At 47.8% G+C, this 24,798-nt stretch overlaps 10 protein-coding genes across 10 annotated transcripts; 5 read left to right on the forward strand and 5 right to left on the reverse strand.

Moving 5' to 3' along the window:
- Window positions 1-456: 456 nt before the first annotated feature.
- Window positions 457-3,324, forward strand: EDB82DRAFT_569807 (uncharacterized protein; the record flags this gene model as incomplete). Its single annotated transcript, XM_065609891.1, has 8 exons — window positions 457-483; window positions 661-693; window positions 744-2,088; window positions 2,148-2,272; window positions 2,321-2,414; window positions 2,468-2,608; window positions 2,667-2,899; window positions 2,956-3,324. 8 exons carry the CDS (start codon window positions 457-459, stop codon window positions 3,322-3,324), a joined length of 2,367 nt encoding a protein of 788 aa, XP_065463596.1.
- Window positions 3,325-3,452: 128 nt separating this feature from the next.
- On the reverse strand, window positions 3,453-5,120 carry EDB82DRAFT_518132 (uncharacterized protein). Its single transcript, XM_025725677.2, has 2 exons — window positions 3,947-5,120; window positions 3,453-3,891 (listed from the first exon to the last, which is right to left on the reverse strand). Exons 1-2 carry the CDS (start codon window positions 4,687-4,689, stop codon window positions 3,540-3,542), a joined length of 1,095 nt encoding a protein of 364 aa, XP_025594252.1. The 5' UTR covers window positions 4,690-5,120; the 3' UTR covers window positions 3,453-3,539.
- Window positions 5,121-6,659, forward strand: EDB82DRAFT_481495 (uncharacterized protein; the record flags this gene model as incomplete). Its single annotated transcript, XM_025725679.2, has 3 exons — window positions 5,121-5,123; window positions 5,441-5,863; window positions 5,952-6,659. 3 exons carry the CDS (start codon window positions 5,121-5,123, stop codon window positions 6,657-6,659), a joined length of 1,134 nt encoding a protein of 377 aa, XP_025594253.2.
- A 369-nt stretch (window positions 6,660-7,028) lies between these two features.
- EDB82DRAFT_355095 (P-loop containing nucleoside triphosphate hydrolase protein) lies at window positions 7,029-7,996 on the forward strand. The gene has a single exon (XM_025725680.2). It carries the CDS (start codon window positions 7,218-7,220, stop codon window positions 7,884-7,886), a length of 669 nt encoding a protein of 222 aa, XP_025594254.2. The 5' UTR covers window positions 7,029-7,217; the 3' UTR covers window positions 7,887-7,996.
- A 110-nt stretch (window positions 7,997-8,106) lies between these two features.
- On the reverse strand, window positions 8,107-9,261 carry EDB82DRAFT_436509 (uncharacterized protein; the record flags this gene model as incomplete). The annotated part of the gene is made up of 1 exon (XM_025725681.1): window positions 8,107-9,261. One exon carries the CDS (start codon window positions 9,259-9,261, stop codon window positions 8,107-8,109), a length of 1,155 nt encoding a protein of 384 aa, XP_025594255.1.
- Window positions 9,262-9,849: 588 nt separating this feature from the next.
- Window positions 9,850-10,978, reverse strand: EDB82DRAFT_518139 (uncharacterized protein). The gene has a single exon (XM_025725682.2). It carries the CDS (start codon window positions 10,943-10,945, stop codon window positions 9,944-9,946), a length of 1,002 nt encoding a protein of 333 aa, XP_025594256.1. The 5' UTR covers window positions 10,946-10,978; the 3' UTR covers window positions 9,850-9,943.
- A 1,682-nt stretch (window positions 10,979-12,660) lies between these two features.
- Window positions 12,661-13,393, reverse strand: EDB82DRAFT_518142 (Cerato-platanin). The gene is made up of 2 exons (XM_025725683.2): window positions 13,244-13,393; window positions 12,661-13,192 (listed from the first exon to the last, which is right to left on the reverse strand). Exons 1-2 carry the CDS (start codon window positions 13,302-13,304, stop codon window positions 12,831-12,833), a joined length of 423 nt encoding a protein of 140 aa, XP_025594257.1. The 5' UTR covers window positions 13,305-13,393; the 3' UTR covers window positions 12,661-12,830.
- Window positions 13,394-13,916: 523 nt separating this feature from the next.
- On the reverse strand, window positions 13,917-15,924 carry EDB82DRAFT_518146 (uncharacterized protein). Its single transcript, XM_065609032.1, has 4 exons — window positions 15,335-15,924; window positions 14,322-15,280; window positions 14,229-14,272; window positions 13,917-14,173 (listed from the first exon to the last, which is right to left on the reverse strand). The coding sequence occupies exons 1-4, from the start codon at window positions 15,464-15,466 to the stop codon at window positions 14,088-14,090; spliced, it is 1,221 nt and encodes a 406-aa protein (XP_065463597.1). The 5' UTR covers window positions 15,467-15,924; the 3' UTR covers window positions 13,917-14,087.
- Window positions 15,925-17,370: 1,446 nt separating this feature from the next.
- Window positions 17,371-19,740, forward strand: EDB82DRAFT_453446 (uncharacterized protein; the record flags this gene model as incomplete). The annotated part of the gene is made up of 3 exons (XM_025725685.2): window positions 17,371-17,597; window positions 17,647-17,733; window positions 17,782-19,740. 3 exons carry the CDS (start codon window positions 17,371-17,373, stop codon window positions 19,673-19,675), a joined length of 2,208 nt encoding a protein of 735 aa, XP_025594259.1. The 3' UTR covers window positions 19,676-19,740.
- Window positions 19,741-20,379: 639 nt separating this feature from the next.
- EDB82DRAFT_569811 (pectin lyase fold/virulence factor) lies at window positions 20,380-23,314 on the forward strand (the record flags this gene model as incomplete). Its single annotated transcript, XM_025725686.2, has 2 exons — window positions 20,380-20,515; window positions 21,302-23,314. 2 exons carry the CDS (start codon window positions 20,380-20,382, stop codon window positions 23,122-23,124), a joined length of 1,959 nt encoding a protein of 652 aa, XP_025594260.2. The 3' UTR covers window positions 23,125-23,314.
- Window positions 23,315-24,798: the final 1,484 nt, after the last annotated feature.

Raw genomic sequence — 24,798 nt, forward strand, 5'->3', positions numbered from 1 at the left:
CGTTAGAAGGACCTGCGTACAAGTTAATTAATTCGAAATGTCTTTGTTTCGTGAATGTTGCTTGGCTCTTGTAAGATGAAGGATTGTGAGCTTGTTTAAGATAGAGGGACATGTTCCGTCGCGGATTGATTGTGAGCATTTTCGGATGATTTATCACAGACAACTAAGAATAAGGCCCCTGTCTCCGTCATCTAAAAGGGAAACAGACAAGGCTCGTTCCGTCCGAAATCGACCCCTGCAAGGCTACGCCCTACCTCGCTTTCATCCAAAACACACAATGTAGCACCCAAATAGGGCATCGGTCCTTGGCCATCTTCCATCCCGTCTTGGGTTATAATAGCTCTCATTGATATATGAATGCGACCTCTGCCGTCTTTTTCGGTCACGGACATTCTGCCCACGGCCTTCACCAATCGTCGACTGGGGATTCGTCATCATGGTTTCATACCGCTCTTCATGGCTTCTAGCCATAGCGTCTCGCAAGTTTGAACATGTTAATCTTCGGCAGCTTCAGAGTGCTAACTTTAAGTAGTTGTTCAGTATGTGTCTGGTCAACAGTCAACACCCACGGCTTACACCGATGCAAATACTGGAATCATCTTCGACACATGGAAGGCACCTAGCATGACCTTCGGTTTCAGTTTCCCTGGAGATGGACAGACCACCAACGCCGATGAGTTCATTGGATACATCGTAAGTCGATATCCGAAAGAATTTGCTTCTCTTTTCTGACTATGCAACAGAACTGCGCCACTCCCAAGGGAAAGAGCACCGGATGGTGCGGTCTCTCCTACGGCGGACCCATGACAAACTCGCTTTTGCTCTTTGCCTATCCTCACGATGGCGATATCCTTACCACCTTCCATTGGGCCAACGCCCAGGTCGAGCCTGGCCCATACAAGGGCAAAGCTACTCTGACCCAGATCTCTTCCAGGATCACTGATGATGGCTTCACTCTTATCTATCGCTGCCAGGGATGCACTTCCTGGTCGCAAGACGGCAACTCCGGTCAAATGGCGACCACCTCTCCCATCGCCGTTCTCGGTTGGGCCCACAGTCTCACGAATGTGATGAACCCTGAGTGTCCCAGTGAGGCACGTATGCTTCAGCACGAAACCCAGAGCATCTTCGGTGGTCAACTCACAAGCAACGCTTTCAACGATAAGTATGATGAGTGGGCTAAGCTTGCCACTAAGGTCGTTAAGGGCGACTGCGACGGTGGTGAGGAGCCCACTGCTACTGCCACCAATGAGCCTACTCCCACTGCTGAGCCCACCGGTAACCCCGTCCCTAACGAGACGTACGATTACATTGTTGTCGGTGGTGGTGCTGGCGGTCTCCCCATGGCTGACCGTCTTAGTGAGGCTGGCAAGAAGGTCCTCCTCATCGAGAAGGGTCCTCCATCATCTGGTCGCTGGGGTGGTACCCGTAAGCCAGACTGGCTTCAAGGCACCAACCTAACTCGCTTTGATGTTCCCGGTCTATGCAACCAGCTCTGGGTCGACTCTGCAGGTATTGCATGCCCCGATACCGATCAGATGGCCGGCTGTGTCCTCGGTGGTGGTACCGCAGTTAATGCTGGTTTATGGTGGCGTCCCACACCTGAAGATTGGGACTACAACTTCCCCGATGGCTGGAAGGCCAAAGACATGGCCAAGTACGAACAGCGTGTCTTCTCTCGCATTCCTGGTACCAGTGTCCCATCTATGGATGGTAAGCTATACCTTGACCAGGGCTTCAAGGTTGTCGCCGGTGCACTCGGCAAGGCCGGTTGGAAGGAAGTGAACGCTCTCAAGGAGCCGACCGCGAAGAACCATACTTACACCCACCCACCCTTTATGTTCTCTGGAGGTGAGCGCGGGGGTCCCCTTGCTACCTATCTCGTCTCTGCCGACAAGAGGAGCAACTTCAAGAAATGGACCAACACCCAGGTCAGACGTCTTGTTCGCTCCGGCGGTCACGTTACCGGCGTTGAGGTCGAGCCCTTCGCTGGCGCCGGTTTTGTTGGTACCGTAAAGCTCACTCCTGAGACTGGTCGTGTCATTCTTGCAGCTGGCACATTTGGCAGTGCCAAGATTCTTCTTCGCAGTAAGTCTTGTCTTTCTCTCACGCTGTCAGAATTCCTTGGTTCTAATCATGCTTCATAGGTGGTATTGGCCCAGACGACCAGCTTGAAATTGTCGCCAACTCTAGCCGCGATGGTGGCTCCATGATCAAGAAAGATCAGTGGATCAACCTCCCTGTCGGCTACAATCTTGAGGACCACACCAACGTAAGTGCACATGTTCGAATAATCAGATCCAGGCTAACAGTATGGCAGACCGACACAGTTATCAAGCACCCCGACGTTGTGTTCTATGACTTCTATGAGGCCTGGACTAACCCTCCCCCAGCTGATGAGGACAAGTACCTGGGTCAGTACACATACTTTTCACTAATTTGGCGATGAAGACTAACGTGGAGGTAGATGCTCGCTCCGGAATTCTTGCTCAAGCTGCTCCCAACATTGGCCCAGTCATTTTTGATGAGATTCGTGGTGCTGATAACCGCGTCCGCTCCATGCAGTGGACGGCTCGCGTTGAAGCCAGCCTCGGCGAGACTGACACCAGTAAGTTCCACTTGATAGTTGTTGCAATACATCAGACCAGACCTAACTTGTGAATCAGAGGCCATGACCATCAGTCAGTACCTTGGCCGTGGTGCAAAGTCGCGTGGCCGCATGACCATCACCAGTGCCCTCAACACCGTCGTCTCTGGTAACCCCTTCCTCAATGACGCAGAAGACAAGAAGGCTGTTGTCAAAGCCCTTGACAATCTTCGTAAAGCTCTTTCTGGCGTGAAGGATCTGGAGTGGCTCCAACCCGCTCCGGGTGTATCCTCGCAACAATATGTCGACGATGTAAGTGGCTCATGAATTGTTGCAATGTTCAAGAACTGGTCTAACGGTACATATAGATGGTCGTCTCGTGGAGCAACCGCCGTGCCAATCACTGGATTGGAACCAACAAGCTCGGCAAGGATGACGGTCGTCAAGGTGGCACCGCTGTCGTTGATCTTAACACCAAGGTCTATGGCACGGACAACCTCTTCATCACCGACGCCTCCATCTTCCCGGGTATGGTCACAACTAACCCCAGTGCCTACTTCGTTACCGCCTCCGAGAAGGCCAGTGACGCCATCCTAGCCCTTCCCGTCTCCAAGGCCCAGGAGCCATACAAGCAGTGTGGTGGCGCTGAGTGGAATGGTAGCATGCAGTGTGGCAAGGGCTACTACTGCAAGACACTCAACCCCTTCTACGCTCAGTGTTACCCCGAAGGTCGGTAGGGACTGCACTAGACAGATCACTTCATGTATATACTTTGATCACAATTCTGGACATAAGATGGTGGACTTCGATTTGGGTATATCAAGGTCAATTTAGGAACATTTGTCTCACTGAAAGCCAATCGTTTGTAAAAACAAGTAGCACACATGACCGTTGAATCTACTTTTGAATGTCTATATACCGCCAAATCATATAATAATGAGTAAGAACTACACTAGACGACCTCAACGATAGAAACATCATCAATCGCAACAGAAAACGTGGTGGCCATGCCTCTGGAACATCCAACTCCCAGCTTGAGCAAGAAATTGTTGTTAAATGGGGTGAAGGTATATGTAAAATGTTTGTATGTGTTGAGCGCCGAGAAGTCCAGCAGTAGACTCTGTCCATTAAACGACGAACTATCCTGGAAAGGAGTAACCTGGCAACTAATACCGGGTTTCATATTAGGCGTAGAGAGAACAGTGGCGTAGAAGCTGAGAGTATATCGCTTGGTATTGCTTGTGCTGGTAAGCTGTTCGACACGTATTTGGCCTTGAGCTTGCTGGTTTTGGACCTCAAGTCGTCTTTATGATTCACGTTAGCCATGTACGTTGAGGGAAGAGGGAAGATAGAACTTACGCAAAGTTGGATCCTGAGTGAGCGAGGCTGGGATCATTCACGATTTGTCCGCTTGAGAAAGCCCAGGGGCTACTTGTCGTATCTTCAAATCCGCCGTTGAGGAGAGCTTTAGTCGCCTCAGGAGCTGCCGTAGTGGTCGTCTCGGCAGTAGGTGTTGTCTCGGAAGTTGTAGTATAGTCTGTCGGTTGTTCCACTGTGGTCACATCGTCGGTGGAAGCTGTTGCCTCAGCAGAGGTAATCTGATCCGTCGTTTGCTCGATAGTTGTTGTCCCAGAAACAAGCATAGTCTCAGTAGTCGTCGTCTCAAGAGTTGTTAAAGTGACAGTAGCTGTTCCAGTAGAAGACATCTCATCGGCGCTTGTTGACTTGATTCCAGATATCTCAGTAGGGATCGTTTCCGTATTCGTGGTGGCAGTTGTGATCAGAGTTATCGTGTCTAAAGCAGACTCCGCTGCGGTGGTGAGGCCCAAAGTCGTGGCAACGAAGTCGCTAATGATATCAGAAGTAGCAGTGGCAGACACACTGTTTGTGGTCTCGATCACATTTGTTGTTTTGGAAGAAGTTGTGGGGGTGGTGGAAGCGGCATCGGTGCTTGAGATCTCTACACCAGCAGCAGAAGTTGTTATGGAACTAGAAACCAAAGAAGTAGTTGTTGGTCTGTGAGGACGACAACTCGCAGGACGGGCACTGGTTGAAGGGATAAGCACAGCGCCAACAACAGCGACAAGTGATACCAGGCGCATCTTGAACACTCAGAAGCTCAATGGACGTCACGTCAGTGAGAAATGAACGTACGAATGAAAACGAAAAGCAGTCGCGTTTTCAAGGGCATGCGTATTATAAAGGGGGTTCATAGTTGCAAGGATCGATATAAAGATCAGCTGTCGCATTGATATTGTGAGTTCTAGACTTGTTGAGCGTCACCATAAAATTGTTTAGTTCTTCTCAGCTTGAATCGATAGTTCACAGACCTTGTACCAGAAAGGCATAGTCCAGCGGCTGACTAGCCTGAATTGTCGATCCTGACAGCCACTATTGCCAGTAGCTTCAATTGCTTTGCAGGGGTTTTTAATGCGCCTGGACAGAAATCCATCAAGGGTCTACCAGAGGTGCCTTTGAGAGACAGGTGTTACTATACTGTACTCTCCAAATCAATCGTCTATTACATATACTCATGGTAAAAAACAGAGGTCCCTCCTTGACAGGGCGAACGAATGGCGGGGAAGTTCTATGTCACGGGACTAATCCATGACAATCGTCATGTTCTCCATCCTTTAGGCATCAGTGAAATTCATCTCTAACATATGAGCTTATTCCTTACTCTTCAAACCAAATAACAGACGAAATCATTAGGCTAGTTTATACCACCGAGACTCTAGCTCTTAGGCTACTTGGTTTTATACCTCAAGGCTCACAATGCTGCCACCCACGACCGAGAACAAGAATTCCATTCTACGTTTACCAAATGAAATCTTACGCCTCTGTTTTGAACAGGTCGCCCAGCTCGATCATCAATTGGCTATAGGGCTCGACTACTACAACAGACGTTACGGACCAATCAAGGAACGTAAACGTTTAGGTCCTCATCAAGGGCAAATCAACGTCGAAGGCCAATACTCGCTCGCTCTCACATGTCGACGCTTCTACCATTTGGTAGTGCCCATCTTATACACAACCGTCCACATCGATGCGCATTACTTTAATCAAGAGTGGGCTCTTCAAAAGGACCTTTTCTTTAAAATCATTGATAACAAGCCAATCCTCCAGACTTACATCAGGGATTTGAAGATCCAGTGGGACGATCTATGCATGAATGACGAGATAATCAAGACTTTGGTCAAGTTGCCTAATCTAGAGCGTCTGGGACTTGATATGTTGGATCTTGACCCTGGTGAAGTAGATCTAGGTCCATCGTCTGTAAGTTTCTAATCCTTTGTCATGGAAAAGAAACAATTTGACTTACCTTGGTCGGTAGTAACAAGCTGGAACGGCAAACTTTACAGAGATAAGCTTCCGAGACCTGCGCGCCAAAGCAGAAGTTATCAAACGCCTACTAGAATGGCCACGAAATCTCCACACATTTGACGTCGACCACATGACCTACGATGCCTACGATTGGGACCAAATGGAGCCAGATCCTGCGTACCGCTGGGATCACGACAAACTCACTGATGTGCTTCTACCCCAGCGCCAGTCCCTTCGTGTCTTAAATCTGGGATGGTTAGGATACACCCTCAACCAGAACACGTTCTCGACGTGGGATTACCCCCAACTACAAACCCTGACTCTGTGCATCACCTACGAAGATCCAACCCCAGAAGCTTGTCTTCGATGGTTAAGTCCCAGCCTGCAAACCCTGGTTCTCAATCTTCAGTATAACTCTGTACAGCAGGGTATATACAGCATGCTTAACAAGAGACAAATGGGGGTGGTTAAGATGGTCGGAAAATGTGCTAGGAAGATAAAAGCAGGTGCCGGACGTGGTGGAAGTAACCTGGATAGGATCGGTCTCCAGGTATTTGTTGATGGCTCGGAGGTTAATCGTGACCGGGAACCAAAATTTCTGCCCAGCAATTATGACAGCAAGCATCTACTCGTGTCAGCTCTGGAGAAGCTGCAGAAATATGGGTTTCGGTCGTTTTGTATTGGACCGAGTGGTACTGAGTATACAGCTGAGGATATACGAGGCTTCTGGAATTGGATCCATGAATAAGATGGCCTCTTAGTTTTATGATGCAAAGATAAATGACTTTGAATTATTGCCTAAATTTTATAAAGTGTATCTCAAGTTGTCAACGTTTCTAGCAACCTGAGGAGAGCTTGCGATGGTGTTATGTGGCCGTATTTGGATTGATCCTGCGTCTTGCTCTGTCATAAATATAGTATGACTGTAATTGCTGACCAACCTTTTCTCGGGGATTACTTAGCATAATCACTTGTCTACACTTCAATGTCAGAGCGAAAACAAGACCAACGGTCATTGGTACTACGTACTTTGTTGTGGCCTATAAGGTTCAGTGAATAAGAAGAGTTCACATTCACGTGCAACCGCGCATCTGACTTTCCTTCCGTGTCCGACGTAAAAAAAAGTAAACTTTCCTACTCAAACAGTCACATCGCAGCCATGCAGCCACCTTCACCATTAAAGTTTACTTCTGAATATAAATACAAGCATTCCCCTTCACCAAAACACCTCACCCTTCTACACAAACATACACACATACACACACATACACACACACATACACACATACATACACACATATAATCGATGGAAATGCGCCAAGTCCCTTATCACGCTTCCCGACCCATCGTCATCTCCGGCCCCTCGGGCTTTGGGAAGGGAACGCTCATCACCAAACTCTGCGAGTCACACCCCGAGATTTTCAGCACAGTGGTATCACACACCACACGTCCTCCGCGCCCGGGCGAGATCCAAGCCGTCCACTACCATTTTACAACCGAAACGGAATTCCAGAAACTCTATGCTCAAGGCATCTTTATCGAATGCACGGTCTACAATGGACACCACTACGGCACATCATTCCATGCGATCGAGGGTGTTATCGAAAGAGGGATGGTGCCACTGCTGGATATCGATATGGAGGGCGTCAAAGCTGTGAAGACGTTCAAAAATATATGTACGCGTTATGTGTTTATCGCGCCCTTGAGCTTGGAGGTTCTGGAGACGCAACTTCGAGGTCGGAGAACAGAGGATGAAGATACCATCCACAAACGGCTTGCGCAGGCAAAAATGGAACTTGATTATGCTGCGAGGCCCGGAGCCTACGATTTAACCATTGTCAACGACGATCTGAACACGGCATTAAATGACCTAGAAACCTTTGTACTCTCGACAGAACCACTTCCGCCCAGGCAAAAGACATTATGGGAAAATATGGAGACATGGTTTGAGGTCAAGTTGAGATGGCTCCATTGAGTGTATCCAACAATTTCTTATTTCGGTTCGTTCATTGCTCGCTATTCATTTCCGAGCTCTACCGTGTAACAATCTAGTATGTATGATCCCTAACAAGCTGTGTATATTTCCTCATCATTGATGATATTCTGTGTCGTCTGACTTAAAATGCCTCCCAGAACGCCATATTCGTTATGCAAAAAATGTTCAAATGTTTCCTCCCATCGTTCGTATCCATGTCTTAGCGACTACGCTCTCGTCGGCGCCAGCGTCGTGTGCGACCTTCGTGTAGGGGCATGGACTGGTGTTTATTCACAGTCGCGAGATCAAGAGCCGACTCGGTAGCAGCTCTCTTGATGACATCTGTCGAAGGACCGTTCGTGATCTCTTGAATCGTCATTTCGCGCTTCTCGTCTTCAATCATCAAGATCCTTTCTGCCACGCCGAGAACTCGTGGTGTATCAGAGATCTTGAGCTTTCCAGACATGCCCATCCATTCCAAAGCTTTCTCCCAAAGACCTGACTCGGGAGGACTCCACATGCCAACGTCAAAGGTATAGTGTTGCTGCTCATCGGGAAGGTTGAGCCAAACGAAAGGTCTGTTGCTGTTGATGCGGCCCTCGATAACGAAATCGCCAATCTCTTCGGGAATCTTGATTCGTTCGGGGATCAGGATCGTTTGGTAGGCGGGGATGATGAGGTGCAGCTGCACAGGTTTACAATGTTGTCTCTTTCTCGCCTTGACCATCTCTCGTTTCGTGATGCGCTCTCGAGCGGCGAGCATGAACATGAAGACGGTATCGAGCTGGTTCGTGTAGCCGCAGAATCTCGGACTTAGCTGCTTCTCCTCGACCAGATGGAAAAACTTGGGATACCAATCGGTGTCGGGGTGGTAGAGGAAAAACCAATGGTCTCGTTCCGTGTCGACGCTGGTTTGACTGAGTCGTTCTCTGATCATATCGAAAACATATTGGGGAAAGTCTCGCTGGGCGGTAAGTGCAGCCTGAGCCTGCAGGCTATCCGAGATATCACCCAGCTTCGCAGCGATGAGATTCAGCGCTTGAATACCCTGGTACGTCTGGATGATGTTGGCGCCAGCGCTCAAGGTGGTGGCGACCATGGAAAACTGTTGAAAAAGCCTGGCGCTGTCGACGAGGGACTGACCCATTATGTGCATCTGGGGTAGGATCGTCTGGGCGCCTTTGACAGTTTGGGAGGCGCCCGCAAAGAAATCGTTGGCATGCTGGACAGCATCTCCGATCTTGGAGATCTTGTTGGCGGCCTGAACGATTTTGATGACGGGGGTCGCAGAGGCGCAGCTGCTTGCTACTTCGAGGGCTGCCGCTTGGAATTTTCTGTCACGGACTGCTTTTGTGAAGAATTCCTCGATGCCCATGTTTTGTATGAGGTTGTGTTGATCAAGAGAAGGTTGGTCGATGGTCAAAGAGAGTGTGAGTGAGAGATCAAAGGGAGCAAAGCGTCTTGCGTGGATACTCTTGAGAGTCTGCACCAAGCCAAAAAGGCGGTAACTCGAGATGGATACGCTTATCGAGATGATGAATATGATTGGTCAGATTGGCTCATGCAAAGGGAGGCCGCCAATCAATGCTCGCCAGCTGGTTTTGCGGCCCAACTGAGTAGAAAGAAAGAGGAGAAAGAGGGAAGAGTCATCATGAACAAAGCAACATGACGCAAATGAAACAGAATATGGGGATCTCTAGCTGAGACAGCTGGTCTGGGGTTTTCTAGTGGGTTCACTCATCTTGTCTAGATAAATGCCCACCTTGGCGATGGCGTGAGCTACCTGACAAGAAGCTTGACAAGTGGGGTCTTCAATTCAGGGGATCAACTCCCTCTGAGCTGTCTGAATTTTACGTCCAAGCTCCCTAAAAGTACGTCACAGCGAAAAGGACATAGGGTAGACAACAACTTTCAGACCAAACTATTGACAGCCACAATACAACCTCAAAATGATATTCATGCACTATTGAACAATGAAAGATAAATACAGAAATGATTTACAGACCCTATATCAAAGTATACACTATAGTACAGCTGAATAAATAAAAACACACCATCTATGCCTTCCATTCCTGAACAGAACGAGCCGTCTGCTTCTGCATCTTTGCCCAAGCAATTGTCCCTCCCAATCTATCTCCAGATTCATAAAACAAATAAGTATTCTCCCCAGATGTCGCAACATCAGGCGCCGCAACGCGTCCAACATCCGCACCCTGGTTACGGGACTGGTAGAAAACGATTGGCTCCGATCCCACATCTCGTAGCGTCGCATCAATAGTCCGAGCGTACATCTTACCTGAAGAGCCGTGGTAAATGACATATGCTTGTTCTCTCCATACCCAGTAATTCGCACCAGACACATTATCACCCTCTATACCGCCACCAGTGACAACGTAGTCTGGGTCAACAACCCACTTGCGACCATCGACAGATTCGGCGAGTCTGATCTTGCGCTTGTTGTCGCGCTCGTTGGCCATGTAGAACATTGCGTAGTTGTACTTCGATGCTGAGTTGGGATGGGCAAAAACGCGTGCATAGCTTGACTCTGTGGTGTCTGAGCTGGCCATGTCGTTGCTCACTGCCACGCCACCGTATCTGAAGTCCACACCATTGGAAGATTCAGCCCAGCGTGTTCTCGTGTTGTCTCCATGGAAGTAAACAAACATACGCCCAGTTTCTGAGTTCCATGTAGCATCAGGACTGGATACGTGCGGAACCGAGTAGTAAGAGTCCCACTTGTTCTTGATGATGGGGTTGTTGCTGTATTCTTTCCATGGACCCTCAAGACTATCCGAGTACACGAGAGAAATACCACCCGGGTTCTCGTGAGGAGCATAGTAGAGATACCATTCTCCTAGGGGGTTGTCTAGATATCGTCCTGCATGGAAGATACTAGGAAATATGAACTCGTTTGTGGGGTTGTATATGAATGTTTCCTTGTTTGTAACATGCCCTTTGAACCAGAAGTTTGGCCAACCTGCTGGTGCAGGAGCTTGAGCACTCACAAGAGTCGCCAAGAGGGTTATTCCAAGCAAACGAAGTGTTGTATAAGGACGCATTGTGTTGTGATTATGAACAAAATTGATATTGATACAGCAAGATCTACAAACGAAACAAGACCTCTCCATCCTTTATATACCTTAACATACAGATCCTCATTCACTGCTACAGCTGTATAACAGTTGATTCACATCATATCAATCGTTCGGCATCAAACCGACACTCCCCGACGAATGTGAGTTAATGCCAACGCATGACAGCACAAGATGAGACCAGGAAGGTGGACCACTGTAAGTCAGCTTGGCCTCCCCGATGCTGCATTATGCGCGGTTCAGGGCAGCGCGCGTAGTGGCCAAAAGAGTAAGTAAACAGGGTCGTTTCTCAGGTCAGTCAACCATGGCGGTAGTGTAAAGTTGATCAGTGCAACGTCGGAAACAAACTTGTGCCAATCGGTACTTTGTGAGTGGTAGTGTTTCCGGTGCAAGGATGATGTATCTCTCCAAGCGAAGAGGGGGGAGGGGCCCTATTTTAGGCCGTGATCCTTGAGGCAAGTGGACCAGTTGTTTCGCAGTTTCGGGGGGCCTTGTGACTTTTGCATGTGGCTTACGGCCCCTGCATGGCAATGTACGGTCGCGATGGAAATAAGGCCGAATGACTTGCTGCACGTTTAATGAGCTCTGGCCTGAATGAGCAGGTGGCTGAATTTTATGTTGCGATGGAACCTGGATTCGGGTGATACTGCCGGGAATTCATTCATGATCAGTATCTTTATGAAAGTGCATCTCCAACTATGCCAATTACTCGCGTGTCCATAACTCACAGGTTATGGAGTGACATTCACGTACATACTGAAACGACTGACATGCTTACAAGGAGTGTGAGGATCCAATGCACCTAGTTATTAGCATGGTCTCATAACGTCATGGTGAATCCTTTTTCATCCTACCAGCTATATGTCAGTGTGGCTTAGTTATAGATCGATCGTCCGAACTGTCCAAACAACTCACAAACACTCGGATACCAGCACAATAAATCCCTGAGCCCCCAAGTGCAAGAAACCGGTCAGAAATCATGAAGCAATGTCCATCAACCAATACTATTTGTATTACCTCTCTTTCTTTTTCAGCGGACTACCCTCACTGATATCCAGGAACGAATGCTTTCAAGAACATTTTCGAACTACATCATCATTGAACAACTTGCTCTAGCCTGTCATCTTTTTAGTCACTAAAATGTTTGATATGTGCTTCAGTAACAGGTACTCATCTTAATTTGTGGTATGATGAAAGATAACATCACTGTTATTATGCTACCAAAGAAATCATGTATAACAAAAGCCATATATCGTCATAAATTAAATTTTCTTATTTTTAAGCTCTGCCTACCAACGCTCATCCAGTGACGTGGTCATCGTTTCTTTTTCAATACTGAAGTGTCAAGCTTTGCAAATTGAAATATGAAACACACAACCAACCTATACAACAATGAGATATAGCTTCAGCGCGTCATGCTTCAGCTGTGAAAACTTGGCGACTAATGAAGTCACGCAAACAAGAACCGGGAGAAAAAGTAATCTTTGGCCACGGGAGTTGGGTTTTCGTGCATTAATTATTCCATGGCGCATGAAATGTGTCAGCAGCTGTATGGTTATGTCTCTTACTTTCCGTCTTGTGATACGTCATTCTCGATGAATCGAAATCGGAATAAACTGTCGCACAAGTTAATGCGAGAAGCAATGAGAAAGAAATTAACTTTATGCCGTCAATTCATTCTTTTCATCACGGAACAAGCTCACATGGCACAATGAACAGAACAAATTGAAGAACATAACAGTAGTAAGAATTAACGAATACTACTAAACATTAAAATCCTGAATCATATCTCATCCCATCTCGTTATTCCTGAAGCTTCATCCGATTCAATGACCGACCTTCTCCCAAACATCTACTTCTTCAAACCACAGTTGGTAACAGCTACCTGAGTAGCAGTCGCATCAACCCGGCCAAGCTTAACAGCCTGGTTGTTGGTAAGAGCATTCATCGCCGCAGGAGAAATGTTGAAGCCAGCATCCGTATGGTCAATGGCCAAGACATTGATGCTCTTGCCCTTGTAGGTAAGCTTCCAGCATGTACCACAGCTCTTGGAGTTCCATCCAGCGATGGCCTGCGCGCCGCCGATGTAGGGGAACTTGGGAATCTGGCCTTGAGTCTGCCACTTGTAGCGTGTGATGAGACCGTTTGAACCGTCGGAGCAGGCGACGGATGTCATGGCACGACCAGCTTCTCCATAGCCTGGATCGTAGGATACTGGTCAAGTGTTAGAGGATTGGGTTGTATTGAGAGAGGAGATTTATTTACCGGTCACTGCTGACACGGATGTCAGGACACTGGCGAGACAGAAGAGGTTGGTCAGCTGCATGTTGATTGTCTTTGAGATTGTAGTTTGGATTTGTGTGTGAAGATTGAGAAATGGCGAGGACTTCACTGTCTATTTATCCCCTCTTCTCATGCATCTTACATTCCAGTGAAAGCCGATTCATCCGACAATAAACTCGTATTGGCAAGCTCACCCCGCAATGAAAGCTGCAACGCCTCGTGCTATTTGGAGCGTTCTAGCCGTTCAAGAGGTGGGGTATCTTTGCGGTTCGGACCGCTCAAAATTGGAACTATCAGATCAGCTGGGCTTGAACTGCTCGTAATTGACTTCCCTTGTTGAGAACGTGGCTAGTCTGATTGGTTGGATGCAGGGATTGAGTTCTTTTGCAGTTCGTATTTGGCTGTTTTTGAACTTCTCGTATTATACTATGTACAGCTAGCTGATGGTCAGATGGTTGACTTTAGGCTAGATGTTATACGATGCATCGTATTGAAATGCCGAAATGGATGATTTGACGTCAGAAACGGGCGTATTGAGGTTAGCAGATGCCGAGAACTTTCAATTAGTGCTATCAATAGAAACAGCGGTGTATATACAAAGTTCTAAACTTTTTGACCTCATCCTCACTGCTGACGATACTAAAATTGGAGAATTCGGACATTCATGAAGAGTAAAAGGAAAAAGTCAATTCAGATTCAGATACAGTAAGACCTAACAGAAGTGGCAATACAGTTTGCTGACTTTCTGTGCCTCCGCTGATAACCGGAACAATTGTTCGTAGAAGAAAAAAAAAGCATTAAATAAATTGGAGGGCAGCCCATATCATCATTGTGTGATAGCATCGACAAGATCCATCTTGGGATAAACATAAGTCCCGTCCACCATCTCCTCCTCGGCGCCATACCATCGCACTAAGACAATCAAGTCAGCAAACTATTCGAACCATCTGAAGAGCGGTGAACTTACTAGTAATTGAGATATCTCCACCTCCAGGAGTGATAGGTAGCCAGCTGTTATGCTTGTTAGCAACTCGTTCTTTCACAAGAGATGATTACTTACTTGTTGGTCCAGTTCGAGGGAGGCGCGACATCAGAATCCTGAAGCAAAACCTGGAAAAACCCTTCACCACCATTTGCAATCGAAGTTCCATCAGGGAAAGTCAAGTTACTTCTGTCTCCGACCATATACTTGTCCTGCTCGTTGGGAATGAGATCCTGGTTAGGTCCATAAGCGGTAAGACTCCAAAAACCACCCTCTCGAATCTTCGGGGGTGCACTGAATGTCCAGACAATAGATTCGCCCTCTTTGACGGAGATCGTCTCGTCAAATGACCCATACGATGGGTAAGCGCATTCTGATTGCGTCAGTGCAAGGTAGGCAGTGACGGCAATCTCGTATCGCATGTTGTAGTAGGAGTCGAATCGGCCAATGTATCGATCGGCAATGAGAGACCAGCCGTTACCGACATCCTTTGATACATCTGGTCGAGAAGCAAAGGACTTTGAAACCGAGTTGGCAAGTTGCACCGCGGCGGTCAAGTTCGTACCGGGTGGTTGAATGAACTTTCCGTCCTTGAAGCCAGCCTTCTTGAGATCCTTGGCGACAGACTTGCGATCGTCGACAATGTAGGGAGGAAGGTGTGGGGTGAGGGCTGCAGCAGTGTTCATGACTGCTTGGTAAAGTGATTGGTTCCCGGCTGTGTACTCGGGCTTGGCAAACATGGAGAGGTCGAGTGCTGGAGCAGCAGGCTTGCATGAAGATCTAGGGACTGGACGAACGCGGAAGCCCTTTTGAAGCTTGTTGACAATGGCGACATCTTCATCTGTGCGGTCGGTGACGATTCTGGAACTGACGAGTCCGTATGGCATGGGGAAATTGACGACGCCAACATAGCCTTCTGGTACATTGTCGGTGTCTAGGCCGTAGCTCTTGGAGTTGTACTTGACGAGGTAGTCGCCGGGCTTGCTGCCGTCGAGATTGCCAAGGTTGACCAAGTCATCGCCATAACTGCGAAACGGTAAGAAAGACGATGGCTTGATGATAAGTTATGTTGACTTACGGTGAGGTAAAGGGAAAGACCCAGTATCGACCCTCGGGAATCTCGGGGATAGTGACTCGAAGATCACTGGTTGACAAGTCGATGAACATGATGGAATACATGGTATCAGCATTGGGTCGCACGACGCCAACGGCACCAGGTTCATTTGGCTTTGGTGAGGGGAGGATGAAGTTGGGCTTCAGTGGGATTCCTGCGGCAAGCAAAGGCCTTGCTACGTCTCCGAACGAGTAAAGCGGGAAGCCGTACTATGCCTGTTAACCAATTGAGGCATCACGAAGTAAATTTTGATGCTTACCATGTAGGCGAATGAAAGTGAGCTTTGTGCATCATGGTCGGTAGCTGGTGCTGCCGAGGAAAAGTTGAGAAGGGTGCAGATGACTGCAAGTGGTGAGATCCTCATCGTGAAGTCTGTTGTTTATGGAATGGGAGTGATTGATGGGAAGATGATGCAGATACAAACATGCTGAGAGTCGTTGCTCTTATAGATAATTCATCAATTTATATCAACATTGATCCTATTCTCTTGACGTCTTTGGAGTCCTCTATAGTCAATCATCTTACATGGGTAGTAGATGAATTGACGAATCGACGTCCATCTTGACATCACAGCCTCCTGTCAGCTCCACTGAACTTTATTTTCTTTGGGGCGAAGGATTCTAAAAATCATGCTAATCCTTGCTGAAGGATGACAAGTCAGCCTTATCGTGCGTTTAGATAAGCGCATCGATAAGCAATGCCTTTGGAGATGCGAATAAACAGCCTATAGCCGTTTCAATATTGTTGCCGTGATCCGATCGATATGAACGACGCCCTTTTATTTACAAGAGACGCGTAAGAAAAAGGTCTTGTTTAATTAGGCCAGATTACAAATGCATCAGGCGCCCTCCAATTATTGATCTGGCACCAATTTCTCACGTATATCCATATCGGGTTATCGATTCGATCACGGCATGATTCGTCGTTGATGATCAACACATTATTCTGTAATTGGCGTCTGCCATCCTCAGTTAATTGTGACACTGTGCTTTGCGCCTTATCGAGTAATCGATTCGATCAGGATATCAATCATCATTGATGATCGACACGTTGTTCAAAATTGACCTCCACTACCCGCAACGTCATGGTAGTACTACTAGGGACTTTTGATATCATTCCAGGTACTTCAATCAGTGGCTGATCCTTTCTAATCTCAAGACGCTCCAGTATTGTCCCTGGGAGATGTCAAGGTTAAATCGCTTACAGCCAACCCTGTTTAATTCTGTTATGGTAGAAACCGTCTATTGAAACGCAAAATTGGCATACGCGATACCTGCGAACTGTGAAGAATTTAATTCAACTTTTTCAGTGAGTAATGAATATTTGAGCAATATTTTCGCCTCGTTATGAGTTCCTTTACTTGTGGTTTCTGTTCATGGCTGATGAATTGCCCAACCAGAGTTTTGAATGACGGAACAGAAAAGGAATCGTGAGTGACCAATTGGCAGCATACCGAGACATCATATCAATTCAGATGTTTCACGTGTATTCTATTAATAGATCTGCAGGCCGTTATGCAGCATTCTGTGCCTTACATAAAGTGTTCCTTCATCAATCCAAGATTTTCTGTAACTCGCTCACAAAGTTTCTACCCCAATGCCTTCAGCCTGAAAAGAAATACCGATGTGGCATAGCTGAGGAGTGGCGCCATATATAACGGCCCGTCCAACCGAATCACCTGAATGACCACAACCTTCTCAAATTGGACGTTTAGCTCTAACTGGTAGGTGGAAAAATGTATTCGACATGTCCGTTGCCCAAACTGTTCAAAGTCAATGATCTCCGTAAACCTTCAGTCTTCAATGACTATAAGCAGGTGTTGAATTCTGAAGACCCCTGCTTTGTTCCTATTTCGGCACGGAGGTTTAATATCCGAAGGTGCAAATGACCTCTTGATCATAAGTTCACAACCATTAGGATTTAGTCGAGGCATCCATATATAAAAGGCGATAATAATACAGGAGAAATATAGCACCTTTCTATGTGCATGATCCGTTTGTACATATCAGCATCATGAAGCTGCTTTCTCTTCTTTTCGCTTCGGCGAGTGTTGTCCAAGCTGCCCTGAAATGGCAGAATGTTCGCATGGGCGGCGGTGGTGGCTTTGTGCCCGGCATTGAGTTCCACCCTAATGCCAAGGGCGTCGCTTATGCCAGGACAGATATTGGAGGACTGTATCGTCTCAACCCGGATGACTCCTGGACTCCTATAACTGATAACACTGCTACGGACTCGACATGGTAAGCCTTTTAATACACTTCCGTCTTCTCAATGGCTAACATCGCATAGGAACCGCTGGGGCATCGATGCCGTGGCTTTGGATGCTAACAATCCGAACAAGGTTCTCACAGCAGTTGGCATGTATACAAGCAACTGGTAAGCGAGCCTGCTCACTAATTTGACATACTTTAATGGTAGATACAGGGACCCAAACAATGGAGCCATCGGTATCAGCAACGACAAAGGCGCAACATGGTCCTTCACCGAACTCCCCTTCAAAGTCGGTGGCAACATGCCTGGTCGCGGAATGGGTGAGCGACTCGCCGTTGACCCCAAGAACTCCAATATCATTTACTTTGGTGCCCGCAGCGGCAACGGTCTTTGGAGGAGCACAGACGCTGGCAAGAGTTTCTCCAAAGTCACTTCCTTCACCAATGTGGGCACTTACATCCCTGACCCCAGTGATGGATCTGGATACAACAGCGACATTCAAGGATTGGCTTTTGTCACTTTCGACTCCACTTCTTCCCTGATCAACGGCGCCACGTCAAGAATCTTTGTCGGTGTAGCAGACAAGAAAACTGCTTCTGTCTACGTTACTACCGATGCTGGTAAAACGTGGAAGCCAGTTGCTGGTCAGCCTAAGGAATTTCTTCCTCACAAATGCCAGTTCGAGGCGAAGGAAAAGGCACTTTATCTGTCCTACAGCGATGGATCGGGACCTTATGATGGTAGCTCTGGTGCGGTCTACCGCTACGACATTGCTGCAGACACATGGAAGGACATTACTCCACCTGGAAACATCTACCATGGCTTCGGCGGTTTGGCTCTTGACAAGAAGAAGCCTGGAACTCTTATGGTCGCCGCGCTGAACTCCTGGTACCCCGACGTTCAATTCTTCCGATCCACAGACTCGGGCAAAACATGGTCCACGATTTGGAACTACAATGCACAGGGTAATCTCGACTACCACTACAGCATCTCCACACCAAAGGCGCCTTGGATCTACAAGAATTTTATCTCTGTCGACACCAAGCGCTTGGGATGGATGGTTGAGGCTTTGACTATTGATCCTTTTGATAGCAACCACTGGCTGTATGCTACTGGTCTTACAGTCTATGGTGGGCATGATCTTACCAAGTGGGATACTGAGCACAACGTCACCATTGAGTCTTTGGCAGATGGTATTGAGGAATTCGCTGTGCTGGATGTCAAGTCTGCACCCGGCGGTAGTGAGCTTCTCGCCGGTGTAGGTGACGACAGTGGTTTCACTTTTGCTAACAAAGGTGTGCTGAACAAAGCACCTCAGTCAGCTTGGGATAACCCCATGTTCACAAGCTCGGTCAGCGTTGACTACGCTGGAAACAAGGTCGGCAACGTTGTGCGAGCGGGTAACACAGAGGGTGAAGCACCTCAAGCCGCCTTATCTACAGACGGAGGTAAATCATGGAAGGCTCATAGTGGTACTGCCACTGGTCAGGCTGGTGGCTCAGTTGCTTACTCTGCAGACGGAGACGTCGTTCTCTGGTCAACCGAGAAGAAGGGCGTGTTGAGATCTGCGAAAGAAGCCTCCTTCTCCTCCGTGTCCAGCCTTCCTTCTGGATCGATCATCGCCAGCGACAAGCGCGACAATGACTTCTTCTACGGCGCCTCAGGATCAACATTCTACGTCTCCAACAACACGGCATCAACCTTTTCCAAAGCCGGATCCCTAGGCTCTGCACAATCTATTCGCGATATCGCAGCGCATCCAACAAAGGCAGGAGAAGTCTGGGTTTCTACCGACGTCGGTATTTTCCGCAGTACCAACTTTGGCGAATCCTTCTCCAAGATTGAGTCTTCCTTGACCAAGACGGAGCAGATTGCTCTTGGTCGCGGTTCTGGAAGCACGTGGAACGTGTATGCTTTCGGTACAGGATCTGCTGGACGAAAGCTATACGGTAGCTCTGATATGGCAAAGACGTGGACTGATCTCCAAGGGTCTATGGGCTTTGGAGCTGTTGATGGTGCGAGGTTGGCTGGTAGTGGAAACGAAGCTGGATTGGTGTATGTTGGTACAAATGGTCGTGGTGTATTCTGGGCGCAAGGGGCGATCTAAGTACATTCACAAGTGAAGAGGGACAAGCTCTTCTGTGCTCTTTCCTAGCTACAACTGAATCGAACTCAAACCTTTATTGTTACTACTCATTCGATGTCTACCTGTCTGCAAAATAATGCCAATGCTCTGCTCCATGCTTATCGACTTCAACAAGTTCTCCAATAGCCACTAGATCCTCATTCAAAGCGTCGTCTACTTCATCCCGTTTCGCCTTGTACCAAACACAGATATTACTATTAATTGATGCATACCATGAGCTTTCCGAATCATCTCCTGTCAGTAAAGTTGTTCATTGCCGAATTTTGCAGCCAACCATGACTTTTGGCACTGCTTCACGTGTAAAAACACCAAACTTCCCTTTTATCACACGTCACTGTGGACATCGATTAACTCTGGAGAGCACTTTTGGTTCTGATTACATGCTGGGGAATGTGCAAAACCTTGAAGCAGCGATGCTTTGAGGTGAGCTGATCGCACTCATCAAGCGTTTCTTGAGTGCTGACAACTATCTTAGCACCCATACGCATGACTCCATACGGTCAGCTCGATATCATTTGAGGCGATGTCCTATTTCCATGGGAATATACATGTCAAACCCTGCGCTATTACAGCGATCAACATAAAATTGATCCAAAAAAAAGTGATAAGTAACCTCAAGTTCAACAACCCTGCGTCAATCTTATCAAAGCTCGAACTCCGAACCGATGGTTAATGTCCGCAAATCCACACAAATTCCCAAAGTCTTTCTATTTCTGCTCACACCCTTCTACTCTGGGCAAAAGAAAGGAGAGCTGTGGGCCACATTGGCCCAATTCTTGACAAGGGTTCGCCGTACAGCTGGTATGTTTTCACCTGTCAAACAAAACATCCATATTTCCTCCACCATTCAGGTGAAGACTTTTGCTGTGCCCTTGTTACCTGAAACGCACCGAAATCCCCTGGAGAAGAGTCCACAACGGGTATTACTTTACGGGTATGGCTCCGTTTTCCGTAAGCGGCTAGGATTGGGCATTATACGCGTATAGCTAAGCGCCTTACGAGATGGGGAGTTGTTGCCAGCACAATCTATGGGAAAGAATGACTGAAGTATTGCCAATGGATATGTTTGCTCTGCGCTCTAAAGCCGCGTTACTATCGTCGCGCAGCCTCTGTGGCAGTTTCACATTTGTTCTTAGCAAGGTCACTATCAATCTCGTTTGCAAACGAAACTTGATCGCCTAAATCTTCATTCCTTGGCGAAATCAAAATAAGCATAATTTTCCGTGTCCCAGTTTCACAACGACCTTGGCGGCTAACCGTTTAAGCTGTCAGAACATGGGCTTGAGACACTTCACGTCGGACATTCAACTCATTCCACCACCCTAGTCCAGCTAGCTTATTTTCCCCATCACAATCAACCCCAGCTATAAGAACAATTCATCTCGTCTCGACACTTTTTTGTTTCCCTCTCTTTTCTCCTCAAGTGCTGTTTGCTCTTTTTTCACTCTCTCGTTCATTCTTTCGTAAAGGTCCTTGAACCTTTTCATTCATTCGTTTTATCTTAGGCCGGCCTAAGTCATTCATTTTTATCTCTTCGGCTTATATTCACATTCTTTTTTGAACTTCTGAAAAATATGCGCTTTCAAGCTTCTTTCGCGGCCATCTTGGCTGCTGCTGCTACTGCTTCTGCTCAATCCGTCGCTGGAAAGGCGTACGGTTTCGCTGCTGGTGTTACTGGTGGTGAGGGCGAGGCTGTTACGCCTGCTACCGCTGAGGAGCTCGCTGAGCTTCTTGCTGATGATACTCCTCGTGTCATTTACATTGACAAAGAGTTCGACTTTACTGGTCAGACCAAGACTGGCCCCGGATGTGACCGCAAGAGCTGCAGCGCTTCCAACGGCGGCCAGCTCTACCTCGGTGATCTCTCTTGCGGTGGCGAGGACAACGTTGCTGTGAGCTCCATCACTTACGATGCCGCTGGCCCTGAGCCTCTTCCCGTTGGAAGCAACAAGAGTATCATCGGTAACGGCAAGGCTGTCCTGAACGGAAAGGGTCTCTCCATCAAGAAGGGTTCCAAAAACGTTATTGTTCAGGGTATTGAGATCACCAACCTCAACCCTGGTATTGTCTGGGGAGGAGATGCTTTGGAGCTCAAGGGAGAGAACGATGGTGTCTGGATCGATCACTGCAAGTTCTCCAAGGTTGGCCGCATGTTCATTGTCAGCCACTACGACGGCTCCCGCCTCACCATCTCCAACTCCGAGTTCGACGGTGTCACCGACACTTCTGCTTCTTGCAACGGCAACCACTACTGGACAATGATGTTCTACGGTGAGGGTGACCAGGTCACTCTTGACCGCAACCACTTCCACGACGTCGCTGGCCGAGCCCCCAAGCTCGGTGAGCCTGGCACCAACGGTTACTTCCACGCTACCAACAACTACTTCCAGAACATGAAGGGCCACGCTTTCGACGCTTACCAGGGAGCCAACGCTATCATCGAGGGTAACGTCTTTGATGGTGTCGACCAGCCTATTACTAAGGAGGCTGCTGGTGTCAACACTCTGTTCATCCCTGATGAGAGCGCCGCTGCTGCTTGCCAGTCTGTCCTTGGCCGTGCTTGTGAGCCCAACTCTGTTACTTCCAGTGGCGACCTTCCCGTCATGAAGGGTGAGAGCGGTCTCAACGCTGTTGGCCAGAACAAGGATAACATTATCACTCCTGTTTCCGCCAGCGAGGTTGTCGCTCTTGTTTCTGGAAAGGCTGGACCCGCTGGTGTTGGTTCTGTCTCTGCTCCCGCCTCCGGCTCTGGTTCTGGTTCCGGTTCCGATGAGGTTGCCGAGACTACTCCTATTGCTTCTGAGACCACCCCCGAGTCTACTCCCGAGTCCGCCCCCAGCCAAGAGGCCGCTCCTCAGGACGACTATGAGCAATCCGCACCTATTGCTGCTGAGCAGGATTGTGATGAGGAGCCCGCTACCCAGGCCCCTGTACCCACTGTTGTTGCCGACTGTGACGAGGAGCCTGAGTACTCCGAGTCTGAGTCCAAGCCTGTCGTTAGCCAGGCTGCTGCTGTTGCCCCCAAGGAGGAGGAGTCATCCGTTGCTCAGGCTGATTGTGACGAGGAGCCTAACTATGACTCTGAGTACGCTTCCAAGCCTGCTACTCCCAAGCAAACCCAGGCTGCCACCCCTGTCGCTGATTGCGATGAAGAGCCTGAGCCTACTGTCAAGGCTGAGCCCAAGCCCACTACTACCGCCGAGGACACACCTACCAAGGAGTCTTCCAGCGGCTCCTCTACTGTGCAGATGTATGGCCAGTGTGGTGGTGCCAACTTTACCGGATCCACCAAGTGTGCAGCTGGAAGCTCTTGCAAGAAGGTCAACGAGTACTACTCGCAGTGCCTCAGCCACAGCCGCGTTCGCCGTCAAATGCACGCTTACGTCGAGGATGAGGCTACTCAGCCTTAAATAGCTTGTAATTACTTGCACTTCTAGATATCTATTTCTACTCACAGAGTATATATACAGTTCTTAGGCCTAGCGCCTCATGTTCAGTTTTTGGTTCCAAGTTAACAAGACATTTCATTGTGCATGATGATTGTGAACAGATGGGCGTGGCATCTACTCGTGGTTATGAGGATGTTCATCGTTGATGCTGTGATGGATTATCTATAACTATGACGCGAAATTGGCGCCTCTTATCTGAGCTCTTTATCGGCAGGTTTTATCGATAAGAAATTACCCTGTAGCCGGGGATCTTTTCCACAACTTGTCGTCAAATGGAGTGACCTTGACTCGGTAACGCCATTGTCGAGTTTGGAGACTTTTCCATCATGTTCCAATCAGATATAATTATGTGTTTACAATTTACAATTGTGAAAATCAGTATCGGTGTACGTCCTTGTGCTTACTGTGGTAGGAAGCAGTCAACAACCTCGTGATGTGAGGTGCCACAGTTTAAAAGCGCAGCCTCGACGACACGAATTGTTCCTCCACTCAGTCTCAAACAAAACTGGCTAAGAACACGACGTGCATTGAGCTACTGTCGGTGTATCCATTATTGTGTTCATGGTTTTTGGTCAACAGCGAATTGGAACAGTTGGAAGCAATGGTCTATGAAAATGATCCTTGAATTGGTAGAGTGCTTGCATACTCTGCATAAGAGCTGCATAATGGTCTGTGCAACATGCATAAACGTTGTCAACGCTTAACTATTCTAAGTTGGCAAGGTAGCAATGCATTGCCTTCCTACAGATGGAAAAATGACCAGATCAAGTTTCAACATGATTCATCTCGTGACCAAGTTTTGAGCTCATGATTTCTTGTTTAATTGATTGTCTCAGTCAAGAAGTCATCGTCATTGAAAGGGACCAAAGTATGAGGGATATTTCGACATGAAACAAGTTACTGGATACAACGATTTACCTCGGCGTCGTCGGGGTTGATCGGGACAATATCAGGCTTGACCGTTTGTTGCCGAAGGTCCACTCTCTAAACTCAAGCGAGATCTGTTAGCCTATCGTAGATCATGATGGTGGCTTGAAAATACGCTTGGCTTGACACGTACAGGTACATTTGCATGACCCCAAAACTTCACTAACACATGACCCCAGTGTGAGTCATGAAGACCCATCAGAGACTCCAGTTGGTGTTGGAATATATAACTAACTAGCAATCTCACGATGTTGTTTTCACTTCCTTTTCAACCTTGAGAATCAGGTCAGAAAGACAAAGCCAAGAAAGAAAGAAAAAAGAACAAAAGACAGTGTCTATCCGGATTGCTATCGTTATCGTCATCATTGTCTGGGCTGTTAGACAAGTTTAATTGCGCAATTTCCCCAGCCACATTCCTCCCTCCCATCCCTCCCGTTTCTTCCCTCTCTCTCTCTCCTCCCCCGCCACAGAGATAACCATCCATCTTTTCTCTCTCTGTTCCCTCATGACCAATCTAGCCACACCTTTGGTATACCCCATGACTTGTTTATGCTCACCGCTCTTCCTGAAAGTCTATTATTTGAAGCTACCGGCAGCACTACCAAGTTGAATTGGCAACTCAGAGTAACTGATCTCTGGATATCACAATTTCCTTTGGTCTCACTCACAAGCACAGACAAAACAAAACAAACAAAAACACTTATAGGA

Source organism: Fusarium venenatum (assembly GCF_020744135.1).
Source record: "Fusarium venenatum strain MPI-CAGE-CH-0201 chromosome Unknown EDB82scaffold_4, whole genome shotgun sequence".
NCBI lineage: Eukaryota > Fungi > Ascomycota > Sordariomycetes > Hypocreales > Nectriaceae > Fusarium > Fusarium venenatum.

What these genes read in the sequence shown, in the direction of transcription:
- EDB82DRAFT_518132 (XM_025725677.2), bottom strand. Translation starts at nt 4,689, where the DNA reads ATGCGCCTGGTATCACTTGTCGCTGTTGTTGGCGCTGTGCTTATCCCT. An exon ending in CACTCAGGATCCAACTTTGC is followed by an intron (nt 3,892 to 3,946) that starts GTAAGTTCTATC and finishes TGAATCATAAAG; the next exon opens with ACGACTTGAGGTCCAAAACC.
- EDB82DRAFT_355095 (XM_025725680.2), top strand. Translation starts at nt 7,218, where the DNA reads ATGGAAATGCGCCAAGTCCCTTATCACGCTTCCCGACCCATCGTCATC.
- EDB82DRAFT_518139 (XM_025725682.2), bottom strand. Translation starts at nt 10,945, where the DNA reads ATGCGTCCTTATACAACACTTCGTTTGCTTGGAATAACCCTCTTGGCG.
- EDB82DRAFT_518142 (XM_025725683.2), bottom strand. Translation starts at nt 13,304, where the DNA reads ATGCAGCTGACCAACCTCTTCTGTCTCGCCAGTGTCCTGACATCCGTG. An exon ending in ATCCGTGTCAGCAGTGACCG is followed by an intron (nt 13,193 to 13,243) that starts GTAAATAAATCT and finishes ACACTTGACCAG; the next exon opens with TATCCTACGATCCAGGCTAT.
- EDB82DRAFT_518146 (XM_065609032.1), bottom strand. Translation starts at nt 15,466, where the DNA reads ATGAACCTGGTGCCGTTGGCGTCGTGCGACCCAATGCTGATACCATGT. An exon ending in CCCTCGAACTGGACCAACAA is followed by an intron (nt 14,273 to 14,321) that starts GTAAGTAATCAT and finishes CAAGCATAACAG; the next exon opens with CTGGCTACCTATCACTCCTG. An exon ending in TGGAGATATCTCAATTACTA is followed by an intron (nt 14,174 to 14,228) that starts GTAAGTTCACCG and finishes TGATTGTCTTAG; the next exon opens with TGCGATGGTATGGCGCCGAG.